General features: G+C 52.7%; 2 protein-coding genes across 2 annotated transcripts in view; one reads left to right on the forward strand and one right to left on the reverse strand.

The window, feature by feature from the left end:
• Window positions 1–20,693, reverse strand: part of LOC122364880 (sarcoplasmic calcium-binding protein-like) — a 31,263-nt gene that overhangs the window by 3,827 nt on the left and 6,743 nt on the right. The window contains exon 3 of the mRNA XM_043335684.1: window positions 18,493–18,645. Within this exon, the coding sequence (XP_043191619.1) occupies window positions 18,493–18,645 (153 nt within the window). The remainder of the gene's footprint in view (window positions 1–18,492; window positions 18,646–20,693) is intronic.
• Window positions 6,564–6,999, forward strand: LOC122364881 (transcription and mRNA export factor ENY2-like). Its single transcript, XM_043335686.1, has one exon. The coding sequence runs from the start codon at window positions 6,566–6,568 to the stop codon at window positions 6,863–6,865; it is 300 nt and encodes a 99-aa protein (XP_043191621.1). The 5' UTR covers window positions 6,564–6,565; the 3' UTR covers window positions 6,866–6,999.

Genomic DNA, 20,693 nt, shown 5'->3' on the forward strand with positions numbered 1-20,693 from the left:
AACGGATCTCTGCGCAGATCCGAGTGCTGAGCAGACATTTTCAACACCAGGCAGCATCAAGAAAATTAATGAGGGAGATAAGCGAATGTATGCAATGACGTTTGTTTCCACTCAGCACGGCCTTTTACAGCACCGGAAAGTGAAATCTACTAAAAGTCACATCTAGGCCATGTTTCATCATAAAATCCCTAATCCTATGTTCGGTACTAAAAACAGTTCTTTGGAATAGCAGCCAAACAAAAACAACAATCCGCCTGGTCGATACGCCGCCGCCTAGGCGGTCCCTTTTCCTCCCATGACTTGCAACAAGTCTCCGAAGGAAATGTGGCCGTCTAAATCACCGGAACTGATTTATGCCATTGCAGGCAGATAAGTTCCGACGGTGCGTGCAGATACATACCACAGCTGATGCAACATGACCTCCATGTGATGTGGACCGTCCAGGAGTTGACCCGCCCGATCGACTCGGTCCGATCCGAACCCTGCCTAGTATCCGTTCGGACTGATAATCCCCGTCGTATCCATCAGTCGATCACCTCCAGCGTTTTTTTTCTAGCTATAACGCGGATAATCGTCCAAATTATGTACATGCAGAAACGGAGGGAATTGAGCGATGGCAGGCCACTTTGGACGAGTCATGGTCCCCGAGAGGCAGCATTTTCTTTGTGAAACGGCCGTTTAATCCCGGGAATTAGTCACGACAAAACCCAAACAAACAAGCGTGCAGCGCTGCCGGCTGCCGCGACAATTTTCCTGCAAACTGGGCCATTGACGGAAAAACGATTCGATCAAATACCATCCCAGCCTTCAAACAGACCATTGTGTGCAACGACCGGGCAGCGTGACATTTCACCACGCCACCAAATCGTCGTACCACCCACCCCGCTCGCCACGGTCCCACAAAACACAGCTGCGCCAAGCCGTGTCGCCCGTCCGCTCCTTGCATCATTCAGTCGGTGTAGGCCGCGCAGTCTACCTACCAAACAGCACCCACTATGGAAAAACACCTCGCCGTCCGCGGCGGCGGCGACGGTCCTGCACATACCGATCCCGACAACATCGGCAAGCGATCTACACCGGGGGGGGGGGGGGGGGGACACACCGACGCACTACGGGCTGATGCAACCGACACGCACAGCGAGAGAACCAGTCACCAAAGCCAGACGCGAAGAGCAGAGGACTCCGCCGGTAACAGGCGGTCATCCGTCACACAGGCGTAAACGGTGTGACAGGCTGCAGCCGAGCACACGTCCGTGCCCGCCCGGAGCGACAGTGTCCCATTATGCCGACCCTGGCCTCGTTAAACCGCCGCCCGGCAGCTACAGCAGGCTGCAGTATGCGCCTGCGACGGTAGCGAGGGACTGCGTCCATACCCGGAGTTATGGGGTGCAAAGTGCGCACGACCGGTAGCCAAGGCTATGTTTGACAGACAGGCGACATGCCACAAATCCAGAAATGATTTGACATCTCAATCGTGATGTGATCGCTAACAATGCCTGGAGCTGCCAAACGCCAGGACCGGCAGCGGTTTATCATTCAGGGATCAACGCACGCGTGCAATGAATAGCTTCAGTCCGCGGCAATGGCCGTGAGGATAATTAAAGCGCCACGTGGGACGGACAGGCTTCAGACGGTCAGAGCAGGAACTCCTTGTTACATTGATTGCTGGTGTCTGCCGGATTACAACCCAGCCCAAAACGGTCCTACTATACCTATACACTTTTTTAGCCCGGGGTAATGGATGATTTACAATATACGAAATAACTATGAACGGCAGCTCAAGCTGAATGGCTTAACCTCAACATCCGACCTAAACATCAACAACAGGAACGGCCTCAACATCTGACATGCCTCCACAGCAGCACCATTCCCCACAGAGCGGATAGCAACAATTCGGTGCTACACCAGGTGGGACGACAACACAGTCGAGCGACAAGTGATACAATCACAGGTGCAGGATGGCCCACCGCAGCAGCAGCCCGTAATGCCGGCTATTGTTGCGAGCTCGCGAGATCCGGTGTGGCGAGCAGCGAGGGGAACGGACGGATGGAATCCGTCCAATCCGTCCCGACTGGGCGAGGTAGAATATGAAGGTGGGCGATAACGGGTATGAAATTGGGAAAGGTTAAGCTTACCACAGTGGTGTTTATCCGAGAAATCTTAGGAACGGATAGCAGAAAAGCGGCGCTGTGTTACGGCGCTTATTCAATATTCACACTCGCTAAATCTCGTGTCAGACTATTGAGTCGCAAGACCGCCGTCAGTCCATTGTCAAGCCACGTGTATCGGACCGTGTTGAAACCACACTCTGGCTGACAGTTGATATATGACAGACGTAACATATGAATCTGTCATCTGGTTACGAAAGGGAGCTGTAACCTCGTTGTCGTTACTAATCCACGACAGCCAGCGCGAACCCTTTGCCCTCGTCACCGCTGAGTTTCAAACGGAAATGTCAAACACCCGTGACTCAGACCAGTGAACGAAGCACTACGTACGGCGCCGTGACCTGTGCCGTTGTGAAATGATGTAACCGTGCTTTAGGCACAGCGACTGCGCGATAATCAAATGTCGGGCACCGAAGAAAAAAAAGTGAGTGGGCCCTCGAAGGCTATCCACCACGTCGAGCTTATCTGAAGTGATCCAAAACGATTTTCGAGCCCGAGCCAATGAATGATTCCTGGCTCAAATATTTGTGTCACCTTTCAATTCAGCACTGGGGTTGGTCGTCGGGAGCTCAATAAAAATCACTCCCCTCTTTCCTACCCCACCGGCTCGGCACTGATAGTCCTGTCCTGTCTTCAGCTGTGCCTTCGACACACCTGTGGCTGGTGTCAGAGCTCTGACGGTCCGTGCCGACCGTAGCAACCGGGCCGACGAGCGAACTGAGCCGCCCGCCACAGAGAACAGAGACCAGATGCAGCATACCAGGGCGGCCGCGCGGGGTTATAGGGAACTGGCCCGTACCGACCCGACCCAAACAACACCCAGCTGCAGCGCGTGGATTGGTGGTCGCTGCCAAACACAACAATGTCTGTCGAGTGCGCTGCGGGGGTCGATAACTCCTCCGTACAGCTGTGTGTCAATCTTCGAGCGTCAGAGCAAGCGAGTTGCTAGGTGGCAGTCCTAACGCAAGGTGGTGATGGAGCACGGTTCGTAATGTATGCGGCGCAGTGATGGACCATTAAAATGTGTCGCGAAGGCACTGCATGTCAACAGCATGTACCCGGTGTTAGCGAGCATTAGTCGAGTTTGTCATTGTGTTTTGAAATGGGCCAAACAGGCCGTTGCCAGTTGGCGCATTGAGAACCAGTGCCAAACAGAAAAACACATCAAAACAAACATGTCACTGCTAGACTTTCCGGTAAACGCAGTCCCAGCTCCATTCAACATAGCTAAAGAAAAAACTATTGTGAAGGAAGCGGCCGCCTGAAAAGGAAGACAATCGGGGAAAATGTCCCTCCTCAGTAGGTGCCCATAAAAACATGTCAATATAATGAATGAGTGAATGAATGAAATAAAGGGTGATAATTAATCATCACCTCACCTCACCCATTCAGTTCAGTAGCGGCGTTTGAGAAATGGACATCTTCAAATAATCCAGCTGTGATTTAATCATAAACCTGCACGTCAGTGAGTTGGCTGTTAATTTTACGGCGGTGTTAATTCTCAGCTAGGCGGATCCTTATCTCATCGGCCTTCGCTGGCTGCAGCGCGGTAGCAGTTTAACACAGAGATAACAGACACGCCTTCCGATAACGGGAAGGGTTTAGGGTACCTAATAAACGTGGAGACTCATGTCCAGGGCTGCGGAGTCGATGGATTTTCGGCGACTCCGACTCCGACTCCGACTCCGGCCTTCAAAAACCAGCTCCGACTCCGACTCCGCAGACCTAGCAGGGCTGCGGAGTCGACAGATTTTCGGTGACTCCGACTCCGACTCCGGCTCGGGTTTCTAAAATCGACTCCGACTCCGGTCACAACTGTCGACTCCGACCAACTCCGACTCCGACTCCGACTCCGCAGCCCTGCTCATGTCCTGTCCGAAATAATCTGAAAAAGGACGCTATTGCCTATAGCAGCGCGCGAAGCGCAATTATTGGACACACTCTATATGACGTTTCATTCAATCAGGAATATGTAATGGAGCATGATAGTCGATAGAGATAAGCGAAACATTATAGCCTCTCCACCGGTATCACCAATTATGAAACACGATGTTTGTGGTGCTTTGTAAAAACCGATCATCATCTCAAGGGGATAAAAACTGGATAAACAAAATGATGCAATACTTAAACGATTTATAAAAGCCGCCGGTGATGCATACGTACAACTGGCCACTTGTCGGTGGCTTTGAGATTATTCATCCGCTAATATTGACGGCTCCTCGGCTATCTGGAGTGCCGCCGAACTGGGTCAATGTCACACGGTGCAGTTCTCCTTCTGCGGAGCCGTCCCATTGCCGGCCGCACGTGTCAGCTGCTCGGCAGGCTCCCAGAGTATCCATTTTGCACAATGAACCGTTCTTGGGCCGGCGCCGTTTACGAACTATCTAATCTGCAGCGAGCGCGCCGCTGCCGCCTTTATTGTATGTATCTATAGGACCGCACATAGTGTGAGACGTGCAGGACGGACGAACAGAGGCCTTGCTTAGGTCCGGTACCGACAACGATCCGGCGGTGCAGCGAGCTATTCCCATCTACTTTTCCACCGTGGTCCAAAAAGTTATATTCCCAGAGCGATGTCTATTGTTGGGTTTGTTTGGTAACAGCACAGCGAAACAGTTACAACACCAGAAACCCAGGTACAGTTTCGGCCCTAGCGGTGCTAAAACGACACAGTCCGTCGTAGAACCATGCAGTGAAATCCATATTTCATTGCAGAGGACGGCGACCCGGCTAATGGAGCCGGCGACAGGGATGAAGAGCACGAATGACGGCAGGTCGACAGGCAGATACTCTCACCTCGCCGCAGTGTCCCAAAAATTGTCAATTTGGATGGAAAATGACATCCAAATAAAATTCATCTTCCACTCTCACCATCAATTTTGAGGAGCAATTTTCCACTCCCAACCAAGAAAGGTTTGTTTTTTTTTTCGAGAAAAAGCAGTTGTGTGTGTGCTCGGTTTGGAATCTACATTCCATACGTTATAATAAAAACATGCTATTGGTCCGTTTGCACTCTGTGCATCTAAATAACCAGCCCTTTTATATGTACTCTCCCCTCTTTTTAAGGGTTAATTTTCCCATCTGACACCTCAGCTAGAAATTGCCTCGCCGGGTTTGTCCGATCAGTTGTTCAAAAACAATGCGCCATAGAAGGTTGGCATGTGGTCGCAGCGATCGCACCTTGTGGTCGCGCGCTGACCAAATGACACAGGTTATCCGTAAACCTTCACATCAGCAGTCACTGGCGCAATAAGAGGAGCCGCCGGCTGCCGAAACTCAGTCGATCTACGACGCCACAACTCGGCAGCCCGGGATGGCCGTGACGCCAGCAGCAGGCGGTCAGGTGTCAGGTCACGATACACCTGCCGTGGCGCAGTGACCCCGTTCAGAGACGAGGTCACGTTACTACCAGCGCCGCGCGGAGCTGCGTCCCAGACGGTTCCACGCCGGAGGCAGGCTGCAGCGTTCGCATGAGTTACCTCTGACAGCTCCGCTATTAAAATGCAAACAGCGCCCACTCTATGTAAATTGACTGACACCAAGGTAGCGGTGTGCGTCACAACTCGACTGGTGGTGGGGGACACTATACATAGAACCCTTCCGGGGCTCTGATGTGGGCTCCCTCAGCCCCACCCGGCGCGGTGTTCTGCTCCCGGTCCCATTCAGTGTAATCAGACCATTTCAGAGCCGGAAGGATGATACGGATTAGGGACAGTAGGGTGCAGAGTGGGACATCGGTCCCGGCGGTTACCCCAGTGCGGCGCTGGGCCTGAGCCTGGATGGACACAATATGGACAGGCCAGCCAGATCCACACAGGTCCGCACAGTGCGACTGTCAGCCGTAAACACGGCCCGGTCCCCCTTCGCAGCCAGCCTGCAGCGCGGCGCCCCCCCCCCCCCCTCACGGTCAGCGCGGCCGCGCCCAATGCCCGCGACCGGTGCGGGTCACGGCCGGGCAGGCCGCGTCGCCCGGCTACGGCTGTGTTGGCGTATGGTGACCGTGGCGACCCCGGCCGGGCTGGGCTCAGCGCCGAACGCAGTGCAGGGCCGACGCAGCAGGCTCGCCGCCGAACGCAGTGGGCCCGACGCACGCGTCCAACGCACAGTGAGCGGTACAGGGTGGTGGCAGGATTTGTTACTGCACAGCGGATGTGCCCAGTTGAGTCCCGAATTGACTGTGCTACTGTGCTCTGTGCTTCGTGTGGTGATATCTGAAGGGTTACAGCCAAGTCCCAGTCGAGTCCGCTCTAATCGACCCTCGTCTGAGATCACGTCGCACCAAACGCAGAAAAAGAAGGCAGTCAATCCTACACTCTGGGGCTGCAAGGACTTCCCCACTTCCCCACACCATAAGCGATAAAAAAGGTCCCTCTTGAACTCTATCTAAAGCCGCAGCCATGCCGGCAGAGGAGACCGAGACCCAGATGAAGAATTCCATCAACCAGAAGCTGATCGAGGCTGGGGAGAAGGAGCGGCTGAAGACGCTGCTCAAGGAGCGGCTGGCAGACAGCGACTGGCACGACCGACTCAAGGACCAGTGCCGCCAGGTGATCAGGGAGAAGGGAGCCGAGAACATCACCGTGGACGACCTGGTGACAGAGATCACACCCCGGGGACGGGCGCTGGTCCCCGACTCGGTCAAAAAGGAGCTGCTCCAGAAGATAAAGGCGTTCCTCGCCGAACAGGCTAACCTGTGAGGGTATGAAGGCCCGTTAACAGTCAACACTGAGTGTGTTTCAAATGTAACTTTCATTACACTGCTCAAGCAGCTTTCCCGTGCTATGAAGGATATGTTTTATCAAGTTCGCTGCATTATAGCTGCTCGATGACTGAAGTCACACTAGTATTGGAGCAGATGTAATTACTAATTAGTAATTACTGTCTGCTTTATGAAGCAACACACCAATGACTGCGCTTACAGGAAGTGAGAAGCCTGTGCCCGCCAGCCGCCGGCTGCGGACGCACCCAAGGCCACTGTTTTCTGTCCCCAGCGCTGAGCCCCAATGGAATCTAGTCACCAGTGGCAGTCGAACTCACCCGATATCAACCAGGCAGGTCGGGCCGTCGCGACCCTACGGATGCGAGCGAAGCGTCCGCCGTCGTCCGGGCGTTTGTCAACGGGCGACAGACATGAAAGGTCGTGCCAGATCGGTATCGGCCTGCCGGCCAGGCGCCTGGCCCGCCCTACCGAGGCAGTGGGCCGACGGCCATCGGCGCCGCTTACGTTGACGTCACAGACCCAAAGGCGGAACACGCCACCTGCATACGATGCAGGTTCGGGTACCGTCTGCTGAATATATTATCTTAAATTAATGGTGTTTTCATTCGAATCGGACACATCCAAGAATTCGGTAGGTAGATTTACTGATTATATGTACTTTTACTTGACCCGGCAATAGATAAAAATACATCAATGTTCTGGACTGCCATGATTGGCTCGAACGTTTCTCCTACAAAACTTGTCATGCTCGGCAACCAAGGCCTTACATAGATCAGATCTTGCAACAGCGAGGCATGAGTAAATCCTACTGCAATGATGGTTTATGTTTAGTTACATAAGCACTAATTGCTGTTTATATAGTACGAGTTTATCCAAACAAATGCCATGCCAGACGCCGTTTCGGCCATTACTACCCCGCAGAGGCCCTGTAGAGTTGTCAGCTACCATGACCACCGCTACAGCAGTCAGAGGCTACAAGAGCGCAACAGGACGGTCAATAGAATACTGCATATTAGTCGGGCTCAAACATATCCACCATCATCCCACACCTTAAGAACAGACGCTCAGTCCAGCAGTCATACCGATCAGTCTTTGTTTTGTTTTGTTGGGTTAAGCCCTTTCGGTCCAATCAGACCATTTCAGAGCCGGGAGGATAATAGGATATAGGGGGAGACATTGGTCTGGGCAGGCACCCTAGTGAGTCGCCGCACTGTAGGCCGGCAGCCCGAAAAAGCGCTAGAAATTCCCCCAAACTGACTCTCCGCAATATGAACAAAATAGGTATCATTTAATCCCAAATTGATCGAAGAATACGATTCCGATGCCAGTTTTTCCCTAAGGTCAAAATTGAGGTCGTCAGTTGTCACCAAACACAAGACAATTTAGACTCTCTAGTGGCCACCACATTTACCGATTTTCATGATGATCTTCAGTGGTAATTTATTAGCTGACCAATCGTCGTTTTGAACGAAATTTCCTCACAGACTAGTTTAGGGCACTGTTGTTCACTGTGCCAACATCATTCTTACATATTGCATAGCTTTTCTGCAAGATAAGCTAGCTTTTTGCAAGCAGCTGCAAGACGTAATTAAAAATCATATCTAATTTTTTAATTAGACTTTTATAAAAATGTGATTTCGAGCAGCTAAAAATGAACATTTTATACTAGCCTCTGATTACTCATCTTTCGTTCCATATAGGTGCTTTGCTGCTTTTCCCTGCTACTTTTCGAGATATGCGCAAGTAAACCACATGATGTAGGGGCAATTGTCACCTCGCCGCTCTACTGAAGGCCCGGAGCTCTTTAAAGCGCTGGAAGTTTTGAAAAACAAACGCGTATAATCAGAATAGAATATATGTCCCTGAGCTCAGAATTGATCAACGCACACAATGCTGTTAAAAATTTTGGCCCAAACTAAAAAATTCAGTCGTTATTAACCCCCCAAACACAAGTCAGTGATAATCAACAACAACTTGCTCTTTAGTCAGACTTTTTGAGAAATGTTATTTCGAGCCGCTAAAAATGACCATGCCATACAAACCACTAATCATCTTTCTGTCATGCCCTACTCGCAATTTTTGCTAATGCCTGCTACTCTTCGAGGTCACGTGACCTCACCAATAAAAGTCAATGGGGAAATAAGGAAACCGTTGTTTTTGCGCATGAAATGATCTCAAACTATCTCAAGCACTCGGAATCGTGATTTCATGCACTCCTTGCAAGATCCGATGCTTTACTTTTGCATTTTTGACCTTCCGTGACGTCATTTATGACGTCACTACGGTCATAGGAGTTTCTCGTCAATAACTCATGATCAAATTGAGCCAGCGACTCGGGAAAGCCACCAATGGACTCGGGAAGACCTCCCGAATCGAATGATATGCAATACGACTTCCTTCGATTAAGTTCGTGGCCTGATGGGCTCTGAACTGACCTTGACTCGAGGTCAACACCTTAAGTTGACCTCACCCGGACAAAAAGTATACCATTCGACGCGCCTGAGCCAGGCGAACACGATGGTGCCAAAATCGCTGCTCTGCGGCCATTTTTTGCGAAATTATTTACCAAAAACTAAACCCTACCTTGGGCTTTTTGACTTCACCTCAGAGGTTACCGGTTGACCTGGGACCTTAAAATCGGGTATCAATCGTTTCGTCTTGAAACGGCGCACACGCTTGTTTTTTTCCGCGAGGCTCTAGCTCCATTAGGGGGGAAACGCCGAAAAGGGGTCGTACCAACCCTCCCCCCTCGGCTGGCCGAGGGAGGAGGGGGGTCCGACAATAGGTCCGGCGAGGGTTAAGCAGCCCCACGTCGTTTTTAGCATGTTTGCTTGTCACTGAGATCAACAACTCAATCACAGATAATTTCTAGCACTTTTCCGGGCCCCCGGCCCAGTGTGCGCCGGGGCTGAGCCCGTACCGATCAGTCATTTCTCCTGTAGGCAGAGTAGAGAACTCCCAGTGACCTCGGGTCGAGTACCGCCAGTGACCTGCAACTCGCCTCTGAGAGAGCAGCGACGGCGGTCGGCAGATGGCCTCTCGGCGGGCGGCGCACCGCCGCGCCGGGCCGGGCGATCGCTCAGCCGCTGAGCCTGCCGCCCAGTAAGGTCACAGACGACGGGGGCGGGGGCGGGGACGGCAGGGGTTGGACCGACTGACACGGCTGCACCGCACCGGCTTCTGCAGGCTGTAGCCAAGCCAACTGGCAGGCCGCGGCCGTTTACACCATCGCGCAGGACAACTCGCCGTGACCTGAGTCATGAACAACAACACTTCGAAGGTTGCAGGTGAAACGGTGAGAGCTGATGGGGCACCCCACACCAGCGGAGAGACGGGAGCGGTCGTGCGGTCGACCGTTCGAGGTCATCCAATCCTCAGTCATCCTTCGGACAGCTCGACGAAGCGTCCTGATCAGGTCCGCCCGAGCACCACGTTTTTATCGGCGCTCTCGATGAGCTCAGTCATGCGGACGAGGTTCAAATGACGATCCCATCTCGGGAGCTCGCCCCAGGGTAAAACAAAGCCAGGTGAAGCGAAAACAGGAGAGGCCAGACAAGGGAGTTCAGCGATTCGAGGTTAACATCGCGCTACGGAGACTGGTGACTCGGAGGCAACACCCGGATACCATCCCTCCTGAGTCAGGTATCCCGTTCTCCCGCCGTTGGTCGACCATTCTGCAGGGACTGACGGCCATCAGTTACCGGCTTCCAGCCCGGCTGCCGCAGACAGCGGCGGCTCGGTGCCGGCACCAGGAGCCGGTAGAGGGGTCTCTGGAAGATCCGCCTGTCGCTCCCACCACCGCCGTCTCGAGCCGTGCTCACCGCTCACAGCTGAGCTCAGTGACCACGCCTCTGGCCGGGTAGCACCGTGCCGGGGCAGCCCACAGAGCGCTGGTATGCGCGCCACGCCTCCCAAATTGCATGACATCTGATCGGGAGTCGGATAGACGACAGAGGCGGCGCCAGGAACCGACACTCGCCAGACTTGTATATCTTGAACATCGGACGGAGCCGAATAACTCCCACCGCGACCGCAGCAAGTTACATAACTAGCTGATAAGGAGCTCCATTTGGCATGTTCTGCACTCCATTTGGTAGGCGCCGTCACCAAACGCGGTCGATGTTCGACTGCAGACGGTTCAGTTCGGACCATGTCGATCAGCCGCGCCTGTGCAGTGGTTTGGGTACAGCGCACCGCTCGCCAGACACGTCAGCGGCAGGTCTTGATCACTGCAGAGATTCGAGTTTTTGCCTGCAGTGTTATGAAACTTTTTTCATGACAGCCCAGCCACGCATGATTTCCATCAGACATGACAGCTGCGGACACAGTTCATTAGTCGTTGCTTAGTAGCCGCCAGCCAGGTTGACCACAAAAAGTTCTTTCCACGGCAAAACATTATTCACGATAGGCGATTTGAAACCGTTACAAGACTTACTGTTAACAATGGTTAGCTCACAACGATCGGGGGCCGAGTCTTCCCCACCGCAGACACAGTTCAGACCCGGCTAGACCACAGAGATGGAGCCAGACTATCGTTCTGCATCAAAACATCTGCACATATCGCAGCCTTTTACCAGCAACAAGACGATTGTAATATGTTTAATATTCAACAAGCGGTTTGCAAAGGACGTTGTAACTATCAAATCAGATGTTTGCCAACAATTTACAACCATGTTAAGAGTTTGTTAATTTAACCCATCTCATGTTTATGGACGTTCTATTCAATAAAGGCCGCATCAAAAGTCATGAGCATTTCAAGAGACGGACGTGAGTGGGGCGCCGATGTCTTTCAGGAGGCAGACTGGCGCTGGAGTTTGGGACTGAAGCAGCACAGAACACCCCACATCGCCCGCTCTGCTGGAACACGGAGTATAGGGTGTGTCGTGACCGTCAGTCTGATGGTATCGGTCGTGCACTGAGTGCCGTGCAGCGACTCATGGTGCAGTTGCACGGCTTTGGTGCTGTGCTGGCACCCAGGCTCGGCGTATGCGGTTCGCCCATTGCCCAGTAAACGATGGGAACTGATAGGTCAGGCGTATGTTGCTTGTAGTACAGCCAGACTGCTGGTGCGGCAGAGATACGGTGCTGGAGAGATACAGCAGGTGCACTGGAAGGTTCCGTTCCACCGGCCAGCCACACAACCGGTACGAGCACTGGAGGCAGTGACCGGGGGCGACACTCGACCAACCACTCCCTCCCGCACACATACAGCGCAGATTGAAAACTACGCAGCAATCTCCCCAGTGAAACACTTCTATCACGGCACCCACCCTCCGTGACAGCCAGCCACCCCAACTGCGCAGCTTGGTGGGCCTGGGGTGAGGCATTGCAACCGCGAGTTACAAAACTACAGTCGGACTCGGAAAAGTTCCCACATCGGTAAGATTCAGACAAAGTCAATAGCTATGCAGCCCTGTTCTCATAATGAGGATAGTTAAGGACATTGCTTCAACGGGAGTCATGATCAGTGTTCATGATTTCACACCAGTCCCGGAGTTTCCCTAATGTTCCTCCCGAACGTAGTAATGACTGACTGACCAGCCGCTACGCTACCGCAGACCGCACCGCTTCGGTAGCAGTGTTATGCATGCCAGCGCTGCTCCGTGACCCCCTGTGAACGACACCGTCCCTACCGCGCAGTACGGGCATAGAGCTGTAACCTGTCAGCTGACAGGTGACCGCAACCATGCCAGCGCAGCGTGACAGCGAGGCCATCAAACTGTCAGAAAATGCAATCGATATTAGAATTGAGCTGTCTACTGACAGCGATCTTCGCAGTTATGTGCGAGTATGATCCAGTCAAGGAATCATGTGGTCACAGGTGAACAAAACGTGTCCACTGAATCGTGCCAGTCACTGTGAGCACCAACTGCGTGCAGTGTGCACACTGTACGCCCTTCCGTGCACGTCGCACGTGCAGAGTGCAGCGGCGGGCGTTGCCGGGTGGGTGGGCTCTCAGGGACATGGAAATGACCTCCAGAGTCTCGAGAGGAGAGTCGCGTCGTAGTAGAAATGAGTCGAGTTGAGTCGAGACGCTTCGTGCTGCGACCGATTGCCGACAGGAAAAACCACTCCCACTTCTGATACTCAATCTTCTGTGACGCACCGAGACTCGCGTTAGCTAAATGCGAAGGAGGCGCGACGAGGAGAACCTTCCACCAGCGCATTCAGTCAGATTAACAAGATAAGAACGGTATAACGAGTTGGACAACATAATCCTGCAAAACATCCGCGTACGGCTTGCAGTGCCTGTGGAAAGGCTCGTTTATTTCTCGTGACCGCATGTTCTGGCGGATCAGTGGGTCCCTGACGTGGTCTAGCGTATCATCAATCATCTTCGTTTACAAATCAGTTGACGTCAATGCTGCCGGCAAATGCCAGGCAGCCATGCGGCCATGCCGGTACACTGGGAACGCTGCTTCGATCACAGATACCACGGCACGTTTTTAGGGAGACGCTGACGGCTCGCAGCCGCCAACCCTGCATGGTTTGTGATGCCCGCTGCAAATTATGGAGATATGTTACTCGCGCCAGTCGCCACTTAGTTTTAGAAGAACATGTTCTAGGTTCAAGTAAACAAAAGCATGGGTTTGTTTAAGCCGGCTTTACTAAACTGGCACACTTTCTCAAAGCACTATCAGTTGTATAAACTAAGATTGCTCGCTTGAAAAGTAAGGATTGAATTTTTGATGCTCCAATGTAAACGGTAGTTTTGAGGAGCATTGAGCTTGTTTGTGTTTCACACAATGGCCACATAGCCACGATTATAAAAAAATGTTTAGACAAACAATGGCAACATGGTACCGGAGTACCGAGAGAGCTGGCAACTTTGCCCCGACGCGCCTGGACCACATGACAACTACCCGGATCACTCCCGAACAAGCTGTGTGACGAGCGATCGAACAACGTTTTAGTAGGTCAATGCTAACGGCAGACTCAACAACAACAAACTGCCGGAGGTCAGAGCCGATAAACGTGATATTATGTATACCGTAATTTTGAAGGGATTGAGTGCGGCTCATATTTCCTTTGTCTGAAGGGGACATTACCTATCGACATCCATCTGTTCGCGTGGGGGAGGGATCAAACTAGCTGTGATTCTGAGATCCTGGACACGTCTGTGGTTTGGACGATTTTTATAATTTTGTGAGGGCGTTGAGCATCCTGCCCCCCCCATCTTTTTTTCTGTTTGTGCTATCGGTCTAAGGGCGGGCCATACAATACCAACGCCCCAAAATGGCCGCTCCCACGACAAGCCTCCACTAAAACCCCAGTCGCCCTGGCACGTCAGGGACCTCATTCTCCGCCAGACAGCCACCCACAAAAAGTGTCCACCGGACGCGCTTCCTCTCCCTGCTCCAGAGGCGGCACGTGTTCCGGGATCGGACCTCCATCCGCCGAGAGGGTCTGAGATGATCGGCGACCCTGCTCTCACAGCGGGGCGCCCCTGCACCCGAGGTCACCATAGGACCACATCACCGTCCAGTCACCACCCCCGTCGGGCGGAGACGGCTCCGACGGCTGGGGTGTATCTATCCTGATCGGGAGGAGACGGCCGACGATTGGGGGTGGGTCCGTCCTCAGTGTCCTCCCGTTCTGACCGGCCTGACGCCGCCCCTGCCGGCGGGGCAGACACCCGACCGCTGCGCTGATCACCGACCAGCCAGACGACGGATATTCACCAGGAGCGGTCACCGGTCGTGACACCGTCAGCTTTTTGGACACTTTTTGGGACAGCTTGATCCGGACTAGCCGCCAACGACCGACTGGAAAAGGCTGAGGCCCACCAGACAAAAACCGTTTACAGAAAGATAATGTCATAAAGAGATCAAGTCTTTTACATATTTGAAGAGAGAACATTTAAAATTGATAGTGAAGCATTATAATCAACAAACTTGTTCACGTATAATCTAAGATAAGATAGTTGTCCGACAGGATATCAAGATGGTTGCATGATCGCCATACCATTTCGTCACATTGTTTATAACCCAGACACAGGCAGAATAAAAAATGCATCATTACATCAGTTACACAGACCGCAAATAGGTCAGCGACGCTTTAGGCTCCTGACCACCCTGCCAGCACGCAATCACTGAAGAAGTCCGTGTTTACGTAACCGGGCGGTCGAACTCCGACCATGAATCGCCTCGTGCGTCCCCAATCCCACCACCCCCACCTGTAGCCCGGCGCCGATCTGAGATCCTCTCAGGACGTCTGAAGCCGTCCCCAATGACCTCACGGGCCATGTGACGCTGCTGAGTGACAGAACACCGTCCCCAGCCCCATACTGCACAGCGCCGCGCCGCCGAGCCGACCAGCTTTCTATCCCATTCACCGGGCCGGGGTGCCTGATGAAATCATGGCCACCGCCGCCCGCCGTGGCACAGGCGAGCGTCGAGCGGTCCCAGGCGCCACACAAGATACACCAGACAGCTGGCCGACGGGGACACCGTGCACGTGTTCCGCAACACGCTACAACCGTGGGGGACTCTGACAAACCACTACAAACAGGAGCAGTTCCGTGTCGAGCGGGGCAGCCACCGACCGCGACAACTTATCGTGTTTGACCGGCCAACAGTAAACGACACGACTACCGAAACACAGTGGCACGACACGAACGCTCTGCTGGGCCGTTCCGTGAAGTCCTTCCAAACAGTATGTCATTTGGGGACTCTGAGAAACACGTGGGTTAGTGCAGCAGGAATAACAGGGCACGGCAGCAAAAGACGGACACATGTGCCAGCCCTGTGCCAGCCGGCCACGTGGGAGACAAGGGACGGGCGATCGATATTTTCAAACGGGCAGAGCCGGCGAGCTTAGACAGAGCTGCTAGGTGTGTAGGTCTGTTGGCGCTGCTGTGAACGAGAAACATAGCATGGGAGAATTGCCGTGGATTGTTACGATGCCAGCACTGCCGGCAATGCTCCGCTCCGTCGGAAACAAGGGGAGATAGGAAGGAGAATCAAGCGCTGTATAAATGAAGCAGCCATCAGAGTTCGCGCTGTCTGGCTTTGTCCTGGGCCTAGCTGCAGAAAGATCAGCAGCAGCTGCCGGTGCATGGACTGCCAAAAATGTCCACCATCCTGCTTCGCTCTGTTTGGAGCGCTGCAAACCAGCCTGGTGCCAACGCAAACAATGGCATTTTCTTAGTCTCTTTGTATGTACGCCTTTGTTAGAGTGCACACATACGCCGAGGACAGGGTCAGATATGGTCGACATCGAGAGACACGGCCCACTCACCCGGTTCTGTCGCATGGGTGAGAACGGGTCACAGAACGGGCGAGGGACGGTGACCCTACCCATACAGCCGGACTCTCGGGCGCGCCCCGCCCCAGCAGGTGAGAGCGGATAGCAGCCAGCAGGACGGGGCGACGGCGCTTATCATCCCTTCGTAGCTGTGGGAGCGAACGGGTGTAGCACGGATGGGAGTGGCTCCAGTTCACAGGGCGGTTACAGCACCCGTCCACGACTGAGGCGCACCAAATAAGTCTCCAGAGCTGCCACCGCGGGCGCTCGCTCCACAAGGGAAGAGTTGCATCATGGACCCCATCAGCCTTGTCCAGGCTAATGGATATTCATGGGGTTCGTGCCGAGACAGTGAAGTTCATAAACCAATTGAAATTGCTGGTTAGCGAGGCCATCTCAGCCATAAGTCTTGTTCTGTTTTTGAGGGACTCTGGGTCATGTTTAGCAGCTTTGACCTCCAAATTTAGAGTTTGAATAATGGAGTTGAACACCTAGATGCATGCGCAGATGTGATTACAATACGAGGACACAAACTGATTAACTGGAACACCGAACATGAGCGGATAAATATTACACAGGATTGCCGAAACATAAATATTTTATCAAACCATAAATATTTTTCGCCGGCCGCCGGTTCTGCTCTCTATCACAGGAGGTCAAAGACAACAAAAACAGCCGAGACTGCGTCGGTCCGGCGGCACCCTACACCCAAACACCCTTCACCGTCTGGCCCCGGGCCGCTCGCCGGTCAACGCCCCCGCAGCGACACAAACAACTTCTCTCCAGACGGCCAGTCCCGTCTCTGTCCTGAACAGTAGAGGCTATCGTTCAGCGTCCGTCCTTCAATGTACTGAGATTGCTTCGATGGAACTGGATAAAACTGTATCCGGAATATCGACAGGAGAGCCGGAAATAACCTAGGACCGTACCAGCTCCAGTAGCCACCGGCTCCTTCCTGCCTTTAACTGACCTCCAATGTTCGGCAGTGCTCGAACTCACGATACAGTGATAGCATCGGTGGGTTCGGGGCGGGTAACAAGAGGCTTCGAAGGGATAACGTTTGGGTAATCGAGGAGCAACACAGCTATGAGCTAAGTCCGGCACCAGTTCACGGCTAAAACAGCGCCAGGGAGTTATAAAGTCAACAAGCTCGTATGCTGTCAGGCATCGGTAAAATCCTTTTTGAAAGGATTGCATTCCCAATCTACATTCCTAGTGCCAAAGTGGATTGCATTCCTACCCGCAATCCCCTTTTTTCACTTGGATTGTGATCAAATCCGCAATCCTTTTTTGCAATCCTGTTGTATTATTATGTGCACTAGTGGATCTGGGGGAGGGAGGGGGCATAGGGCCGTGCCTCCATCCCCAAATCATTCACCCATTTCTAGTACATAGTCTTGCGAGTAATTCCTATCTAAGGCACAGGTATTTTATGGGAAATATTTTTTGCCTCAAACACCCCCACATTTAAACCTCTACCCAACCAGTGTTTTATATTTTTAAAACTCGCCCTCAAATATTTAATTTTGCCCTTCCTATGTAGTTTATCAGCGTATATTATTTTGAGCGTTTAAATTAAAAGCGCTTAAATTATTTCAAGTTTCGATGTAAAGCCCTTGATAGCAAAGTACATTAAGCCGATGAAGCCGATCTCATAATTTTCAATCGCAACAAACCATTTCAAAGCACTAATCGTAATCAAACATAATCCGGATTGGATTGCAAAAATTGGAAGTATGATGCAATCCAATCCGCAATCAAATCCTGTTTTTTGGAATGGATTTCAAATCCAGGTGCAATCCACCAAAAAGGAATGCAATCAGGATTTTGCAATCCTGCAATCACAATCCTACCGATGCCTGTATGCTGTATATGGTAAACTAAACTTGTTACTAGAAGCAGTCACGCCAGCCGAGCATGCATGCACCAGGAAGTATGTGCACCGAATGTATGTCAGTTTGGCCGATAGATATACGGCAGATCAGGCCCGTGTCACCCGCTCTGAATAGTTCAGTCTGAAGGTCATGATCTGTCACCAGCGCAGTGCCGTGCCTATCTGAACGCCAGCTAGAAATAATCATGGTGACCTCAACGGCACTACCGGCAGGCATTGTATTCACCAGCGAACCATTTCGGATGTAGTGTCTCATATCAAGAGTCCAAAGTTGAGGGTCGAGGCAAAACAGGGAGTGTTGTTGCCAAGTGAATTAGAGGCCTAGCGAACTCAGCATTTACATTCACTAAGTAGCACTGGGGTGTGAGAGAGACATGCCCATTGTGCAATTACGTATGAGTGTATCATTTCACTAAATGTGCTAGCCTTGTCAGAGCCGCGTCTGTACAGAGGCGAGGACCCACCTTGTAGAAGAAGGCCCAGACGGGCATCTGTTTCTTGTCGGTGGTCTTGTAGGCCGGCTGGTTGATAGCGTGCTGTAGCGCCTTGATGAACTCCTCCTGGGTGATGCTGGAGTGCGGGTCGCTGACCTCGCCCAGCCAGTACTCCCACAGCCTCTGTAAATAAGGTCAGGTCAGGTCAGGTCAGGTCAGGGTGGGTTAGGACAGGACCTCGCCCAGCCAGTACTCCCATAGCCTCTGTAAGTAGGGTCAGGGCAGGTCAGGTCAGGTCAGGTCAGGTCAGATAGGGAAGGGCAGGACGGGTCGCTGACCTCGCCCAGCCAGTACTCCCACAGCCTCTGTCAGTAAGGTCAGGTCAAGTCAGGTCAGGTTAGATCAGGGCAGGTCAGGGCGGACAAAGAAAGGCAAGACAGGGCAGGGCAGGGCAGGGCAGGGCAGGTCATAGAAGTGCGACACGGAACAACGAGGACAGCGAAAAGGACAGTTATGGGCCAGGTCAACAACAAAACCAAGTGCGACAAGTACGGCTGCGTTTCAGATCGAGGATAATCAAATGGTGTGGGGCAAGACCACAGTAGGCACTCCTTGAATCAAGCGCAAGCTAAGAATCCAAATACGATTCAAATGAGCCTGTCCGATGCAATAACGCAGAAGATTATATCAACACTGAGTCACGTTCGATTGACGTATGATCCGACCCGCACGACCCAACAACCACGCTCCCTGCTGGCGTCAGAGCCGGCCGACATCCCGCTCCAATAAACGACACACGCCAGGGCCCGGATAAACAACAGGGGACTACAGTCGACTGCCGACCGCTGCGCTCTGTCCCAGCGGGCGAGACCTTCGGTGTGCTGTGACAACAAACAACCCTGAGCAGTTCGCACATGGTGCGGTCTTGTTGCGAACTGACACAAACGTCTGGGTGATTTTCGGTCGCGGCTGGCACTGTTGGGGTCAATGATGGCACGTCGGTATAGCTGTGGTATTTCGTTCTACAGTGATGGTGGTCATAAAAAGGCAGAAAGAGAAGAAATTGCGGTTTATGTCCCGACGTTCATGGCTCGAGTGCACCAGCTTATGACGATGCATGTACAAATGAAAGCAGCTTCTCCTGACATTTGGACATGATTCACTCGGAAACTTGAGTACATCTGATATAAAATGATGCATAATACTGATAGAAAACTCAAGGTGAGAGTCCATAATTGAGGCCAGACAGCAAATTACCGATGATATAGATTCAAACCTCAAGACTTCGTCTGTCATCGGCTGAAAATCACTGCGAACATTTTCATGGCCCACTATCACCCAGCACTAATACAGTTCAGTCACGAACATAAACAGTCTCGCAGTCACGCGACTCCCGTTCAGCCTTGGTCGGAACCATGAGCTCCCGTGATCTAGAATGGGCTCTATCAGTGCCACGTCCCCTCACGGCACCCCTCCACGCCCCCTCCAGGTGTCCCCTGCCTCGCGGGGTGGGTGGTACCGCGCTCCAAGGTAATTTATGCCCTCCCCTCCGTGCCCAAAGCACCGTCCATTGCAAGCTGGTGACTGGGGGACCCCGCTCCGCCCACAGTCGTGCCTTGCTGTGACCCAGAGTCCGGCACGGTCGTGAGGGTCCAGATGGAAGGAACGGAGAGGAACAGGAAGACAAGAAGGCTGGACCCGACCGGTACCGACCTTTTCAAGAATATAAATCGGAAGTGTTTCCTGATCAGATGTCTTCCGTACTGAGACGAATGGGACGGCTTTTTAACGGACTGCCGGGGACAGCAAATGACTTGCACGGCGAAATGAGGTAGCCAGAATACCAGGCTGGTGACGGTCACAGTGCCACTCCACTACCGGAAGTCTCCTGCCTCGTATGGCCTGGCTAGACGGCCACGGCGCAATTACACACCTGGATCGGCCTCCACCACTACTGACCAATTACTACCCACCGTGATCCCATTAGTAAGACCACAACTCATCATCTACTCGGCGCCGACGTGACTGGCTCCTACGGCTTGCCTTGGCCTTGTGTTGCCTAAGGCCGGTCAGTCGATCAACCACATCAGCCCAGACATGATGCAACCCACCCGCAAGACCTTGGCAACGCATCGACAATAACAAGCCATAAATCTCAGCCAGCCTCTCCTCTCCCCATCCCAGTACTTCGCTCGCCTGCAGGCTTTTTAAAACTCAGCCAACCACTCACC

The sequence above is a fragment of the Amphibalanus amphitrite genome, unplaced genomic scaffold (genome assembly GCF_019059575.1).
Source record: "Amphibalanus amphitrite isolate SeventyFive unplaced genomic scaffold, NRLGWU_Aamphi_draft 000704F_arrow, whole genome shotgun sequence".
Taxonomy (NCBI): Eukaryota; Metazoa; Arthropoda; class Thecostraca; order Balanomorpha; family Balanidae; genus Amphibalanus; species Amphibalanus amphitrite.

Excerpts from the sequence above, each read along its gene's own strand:
- LOC122364881 (XM_043335686.1), top strand. The coding sequence starts at position 6,566 with ATGCCGGCAGAGGAGACCGAGACCCAGATGAAGAATTCCATCAACCAG.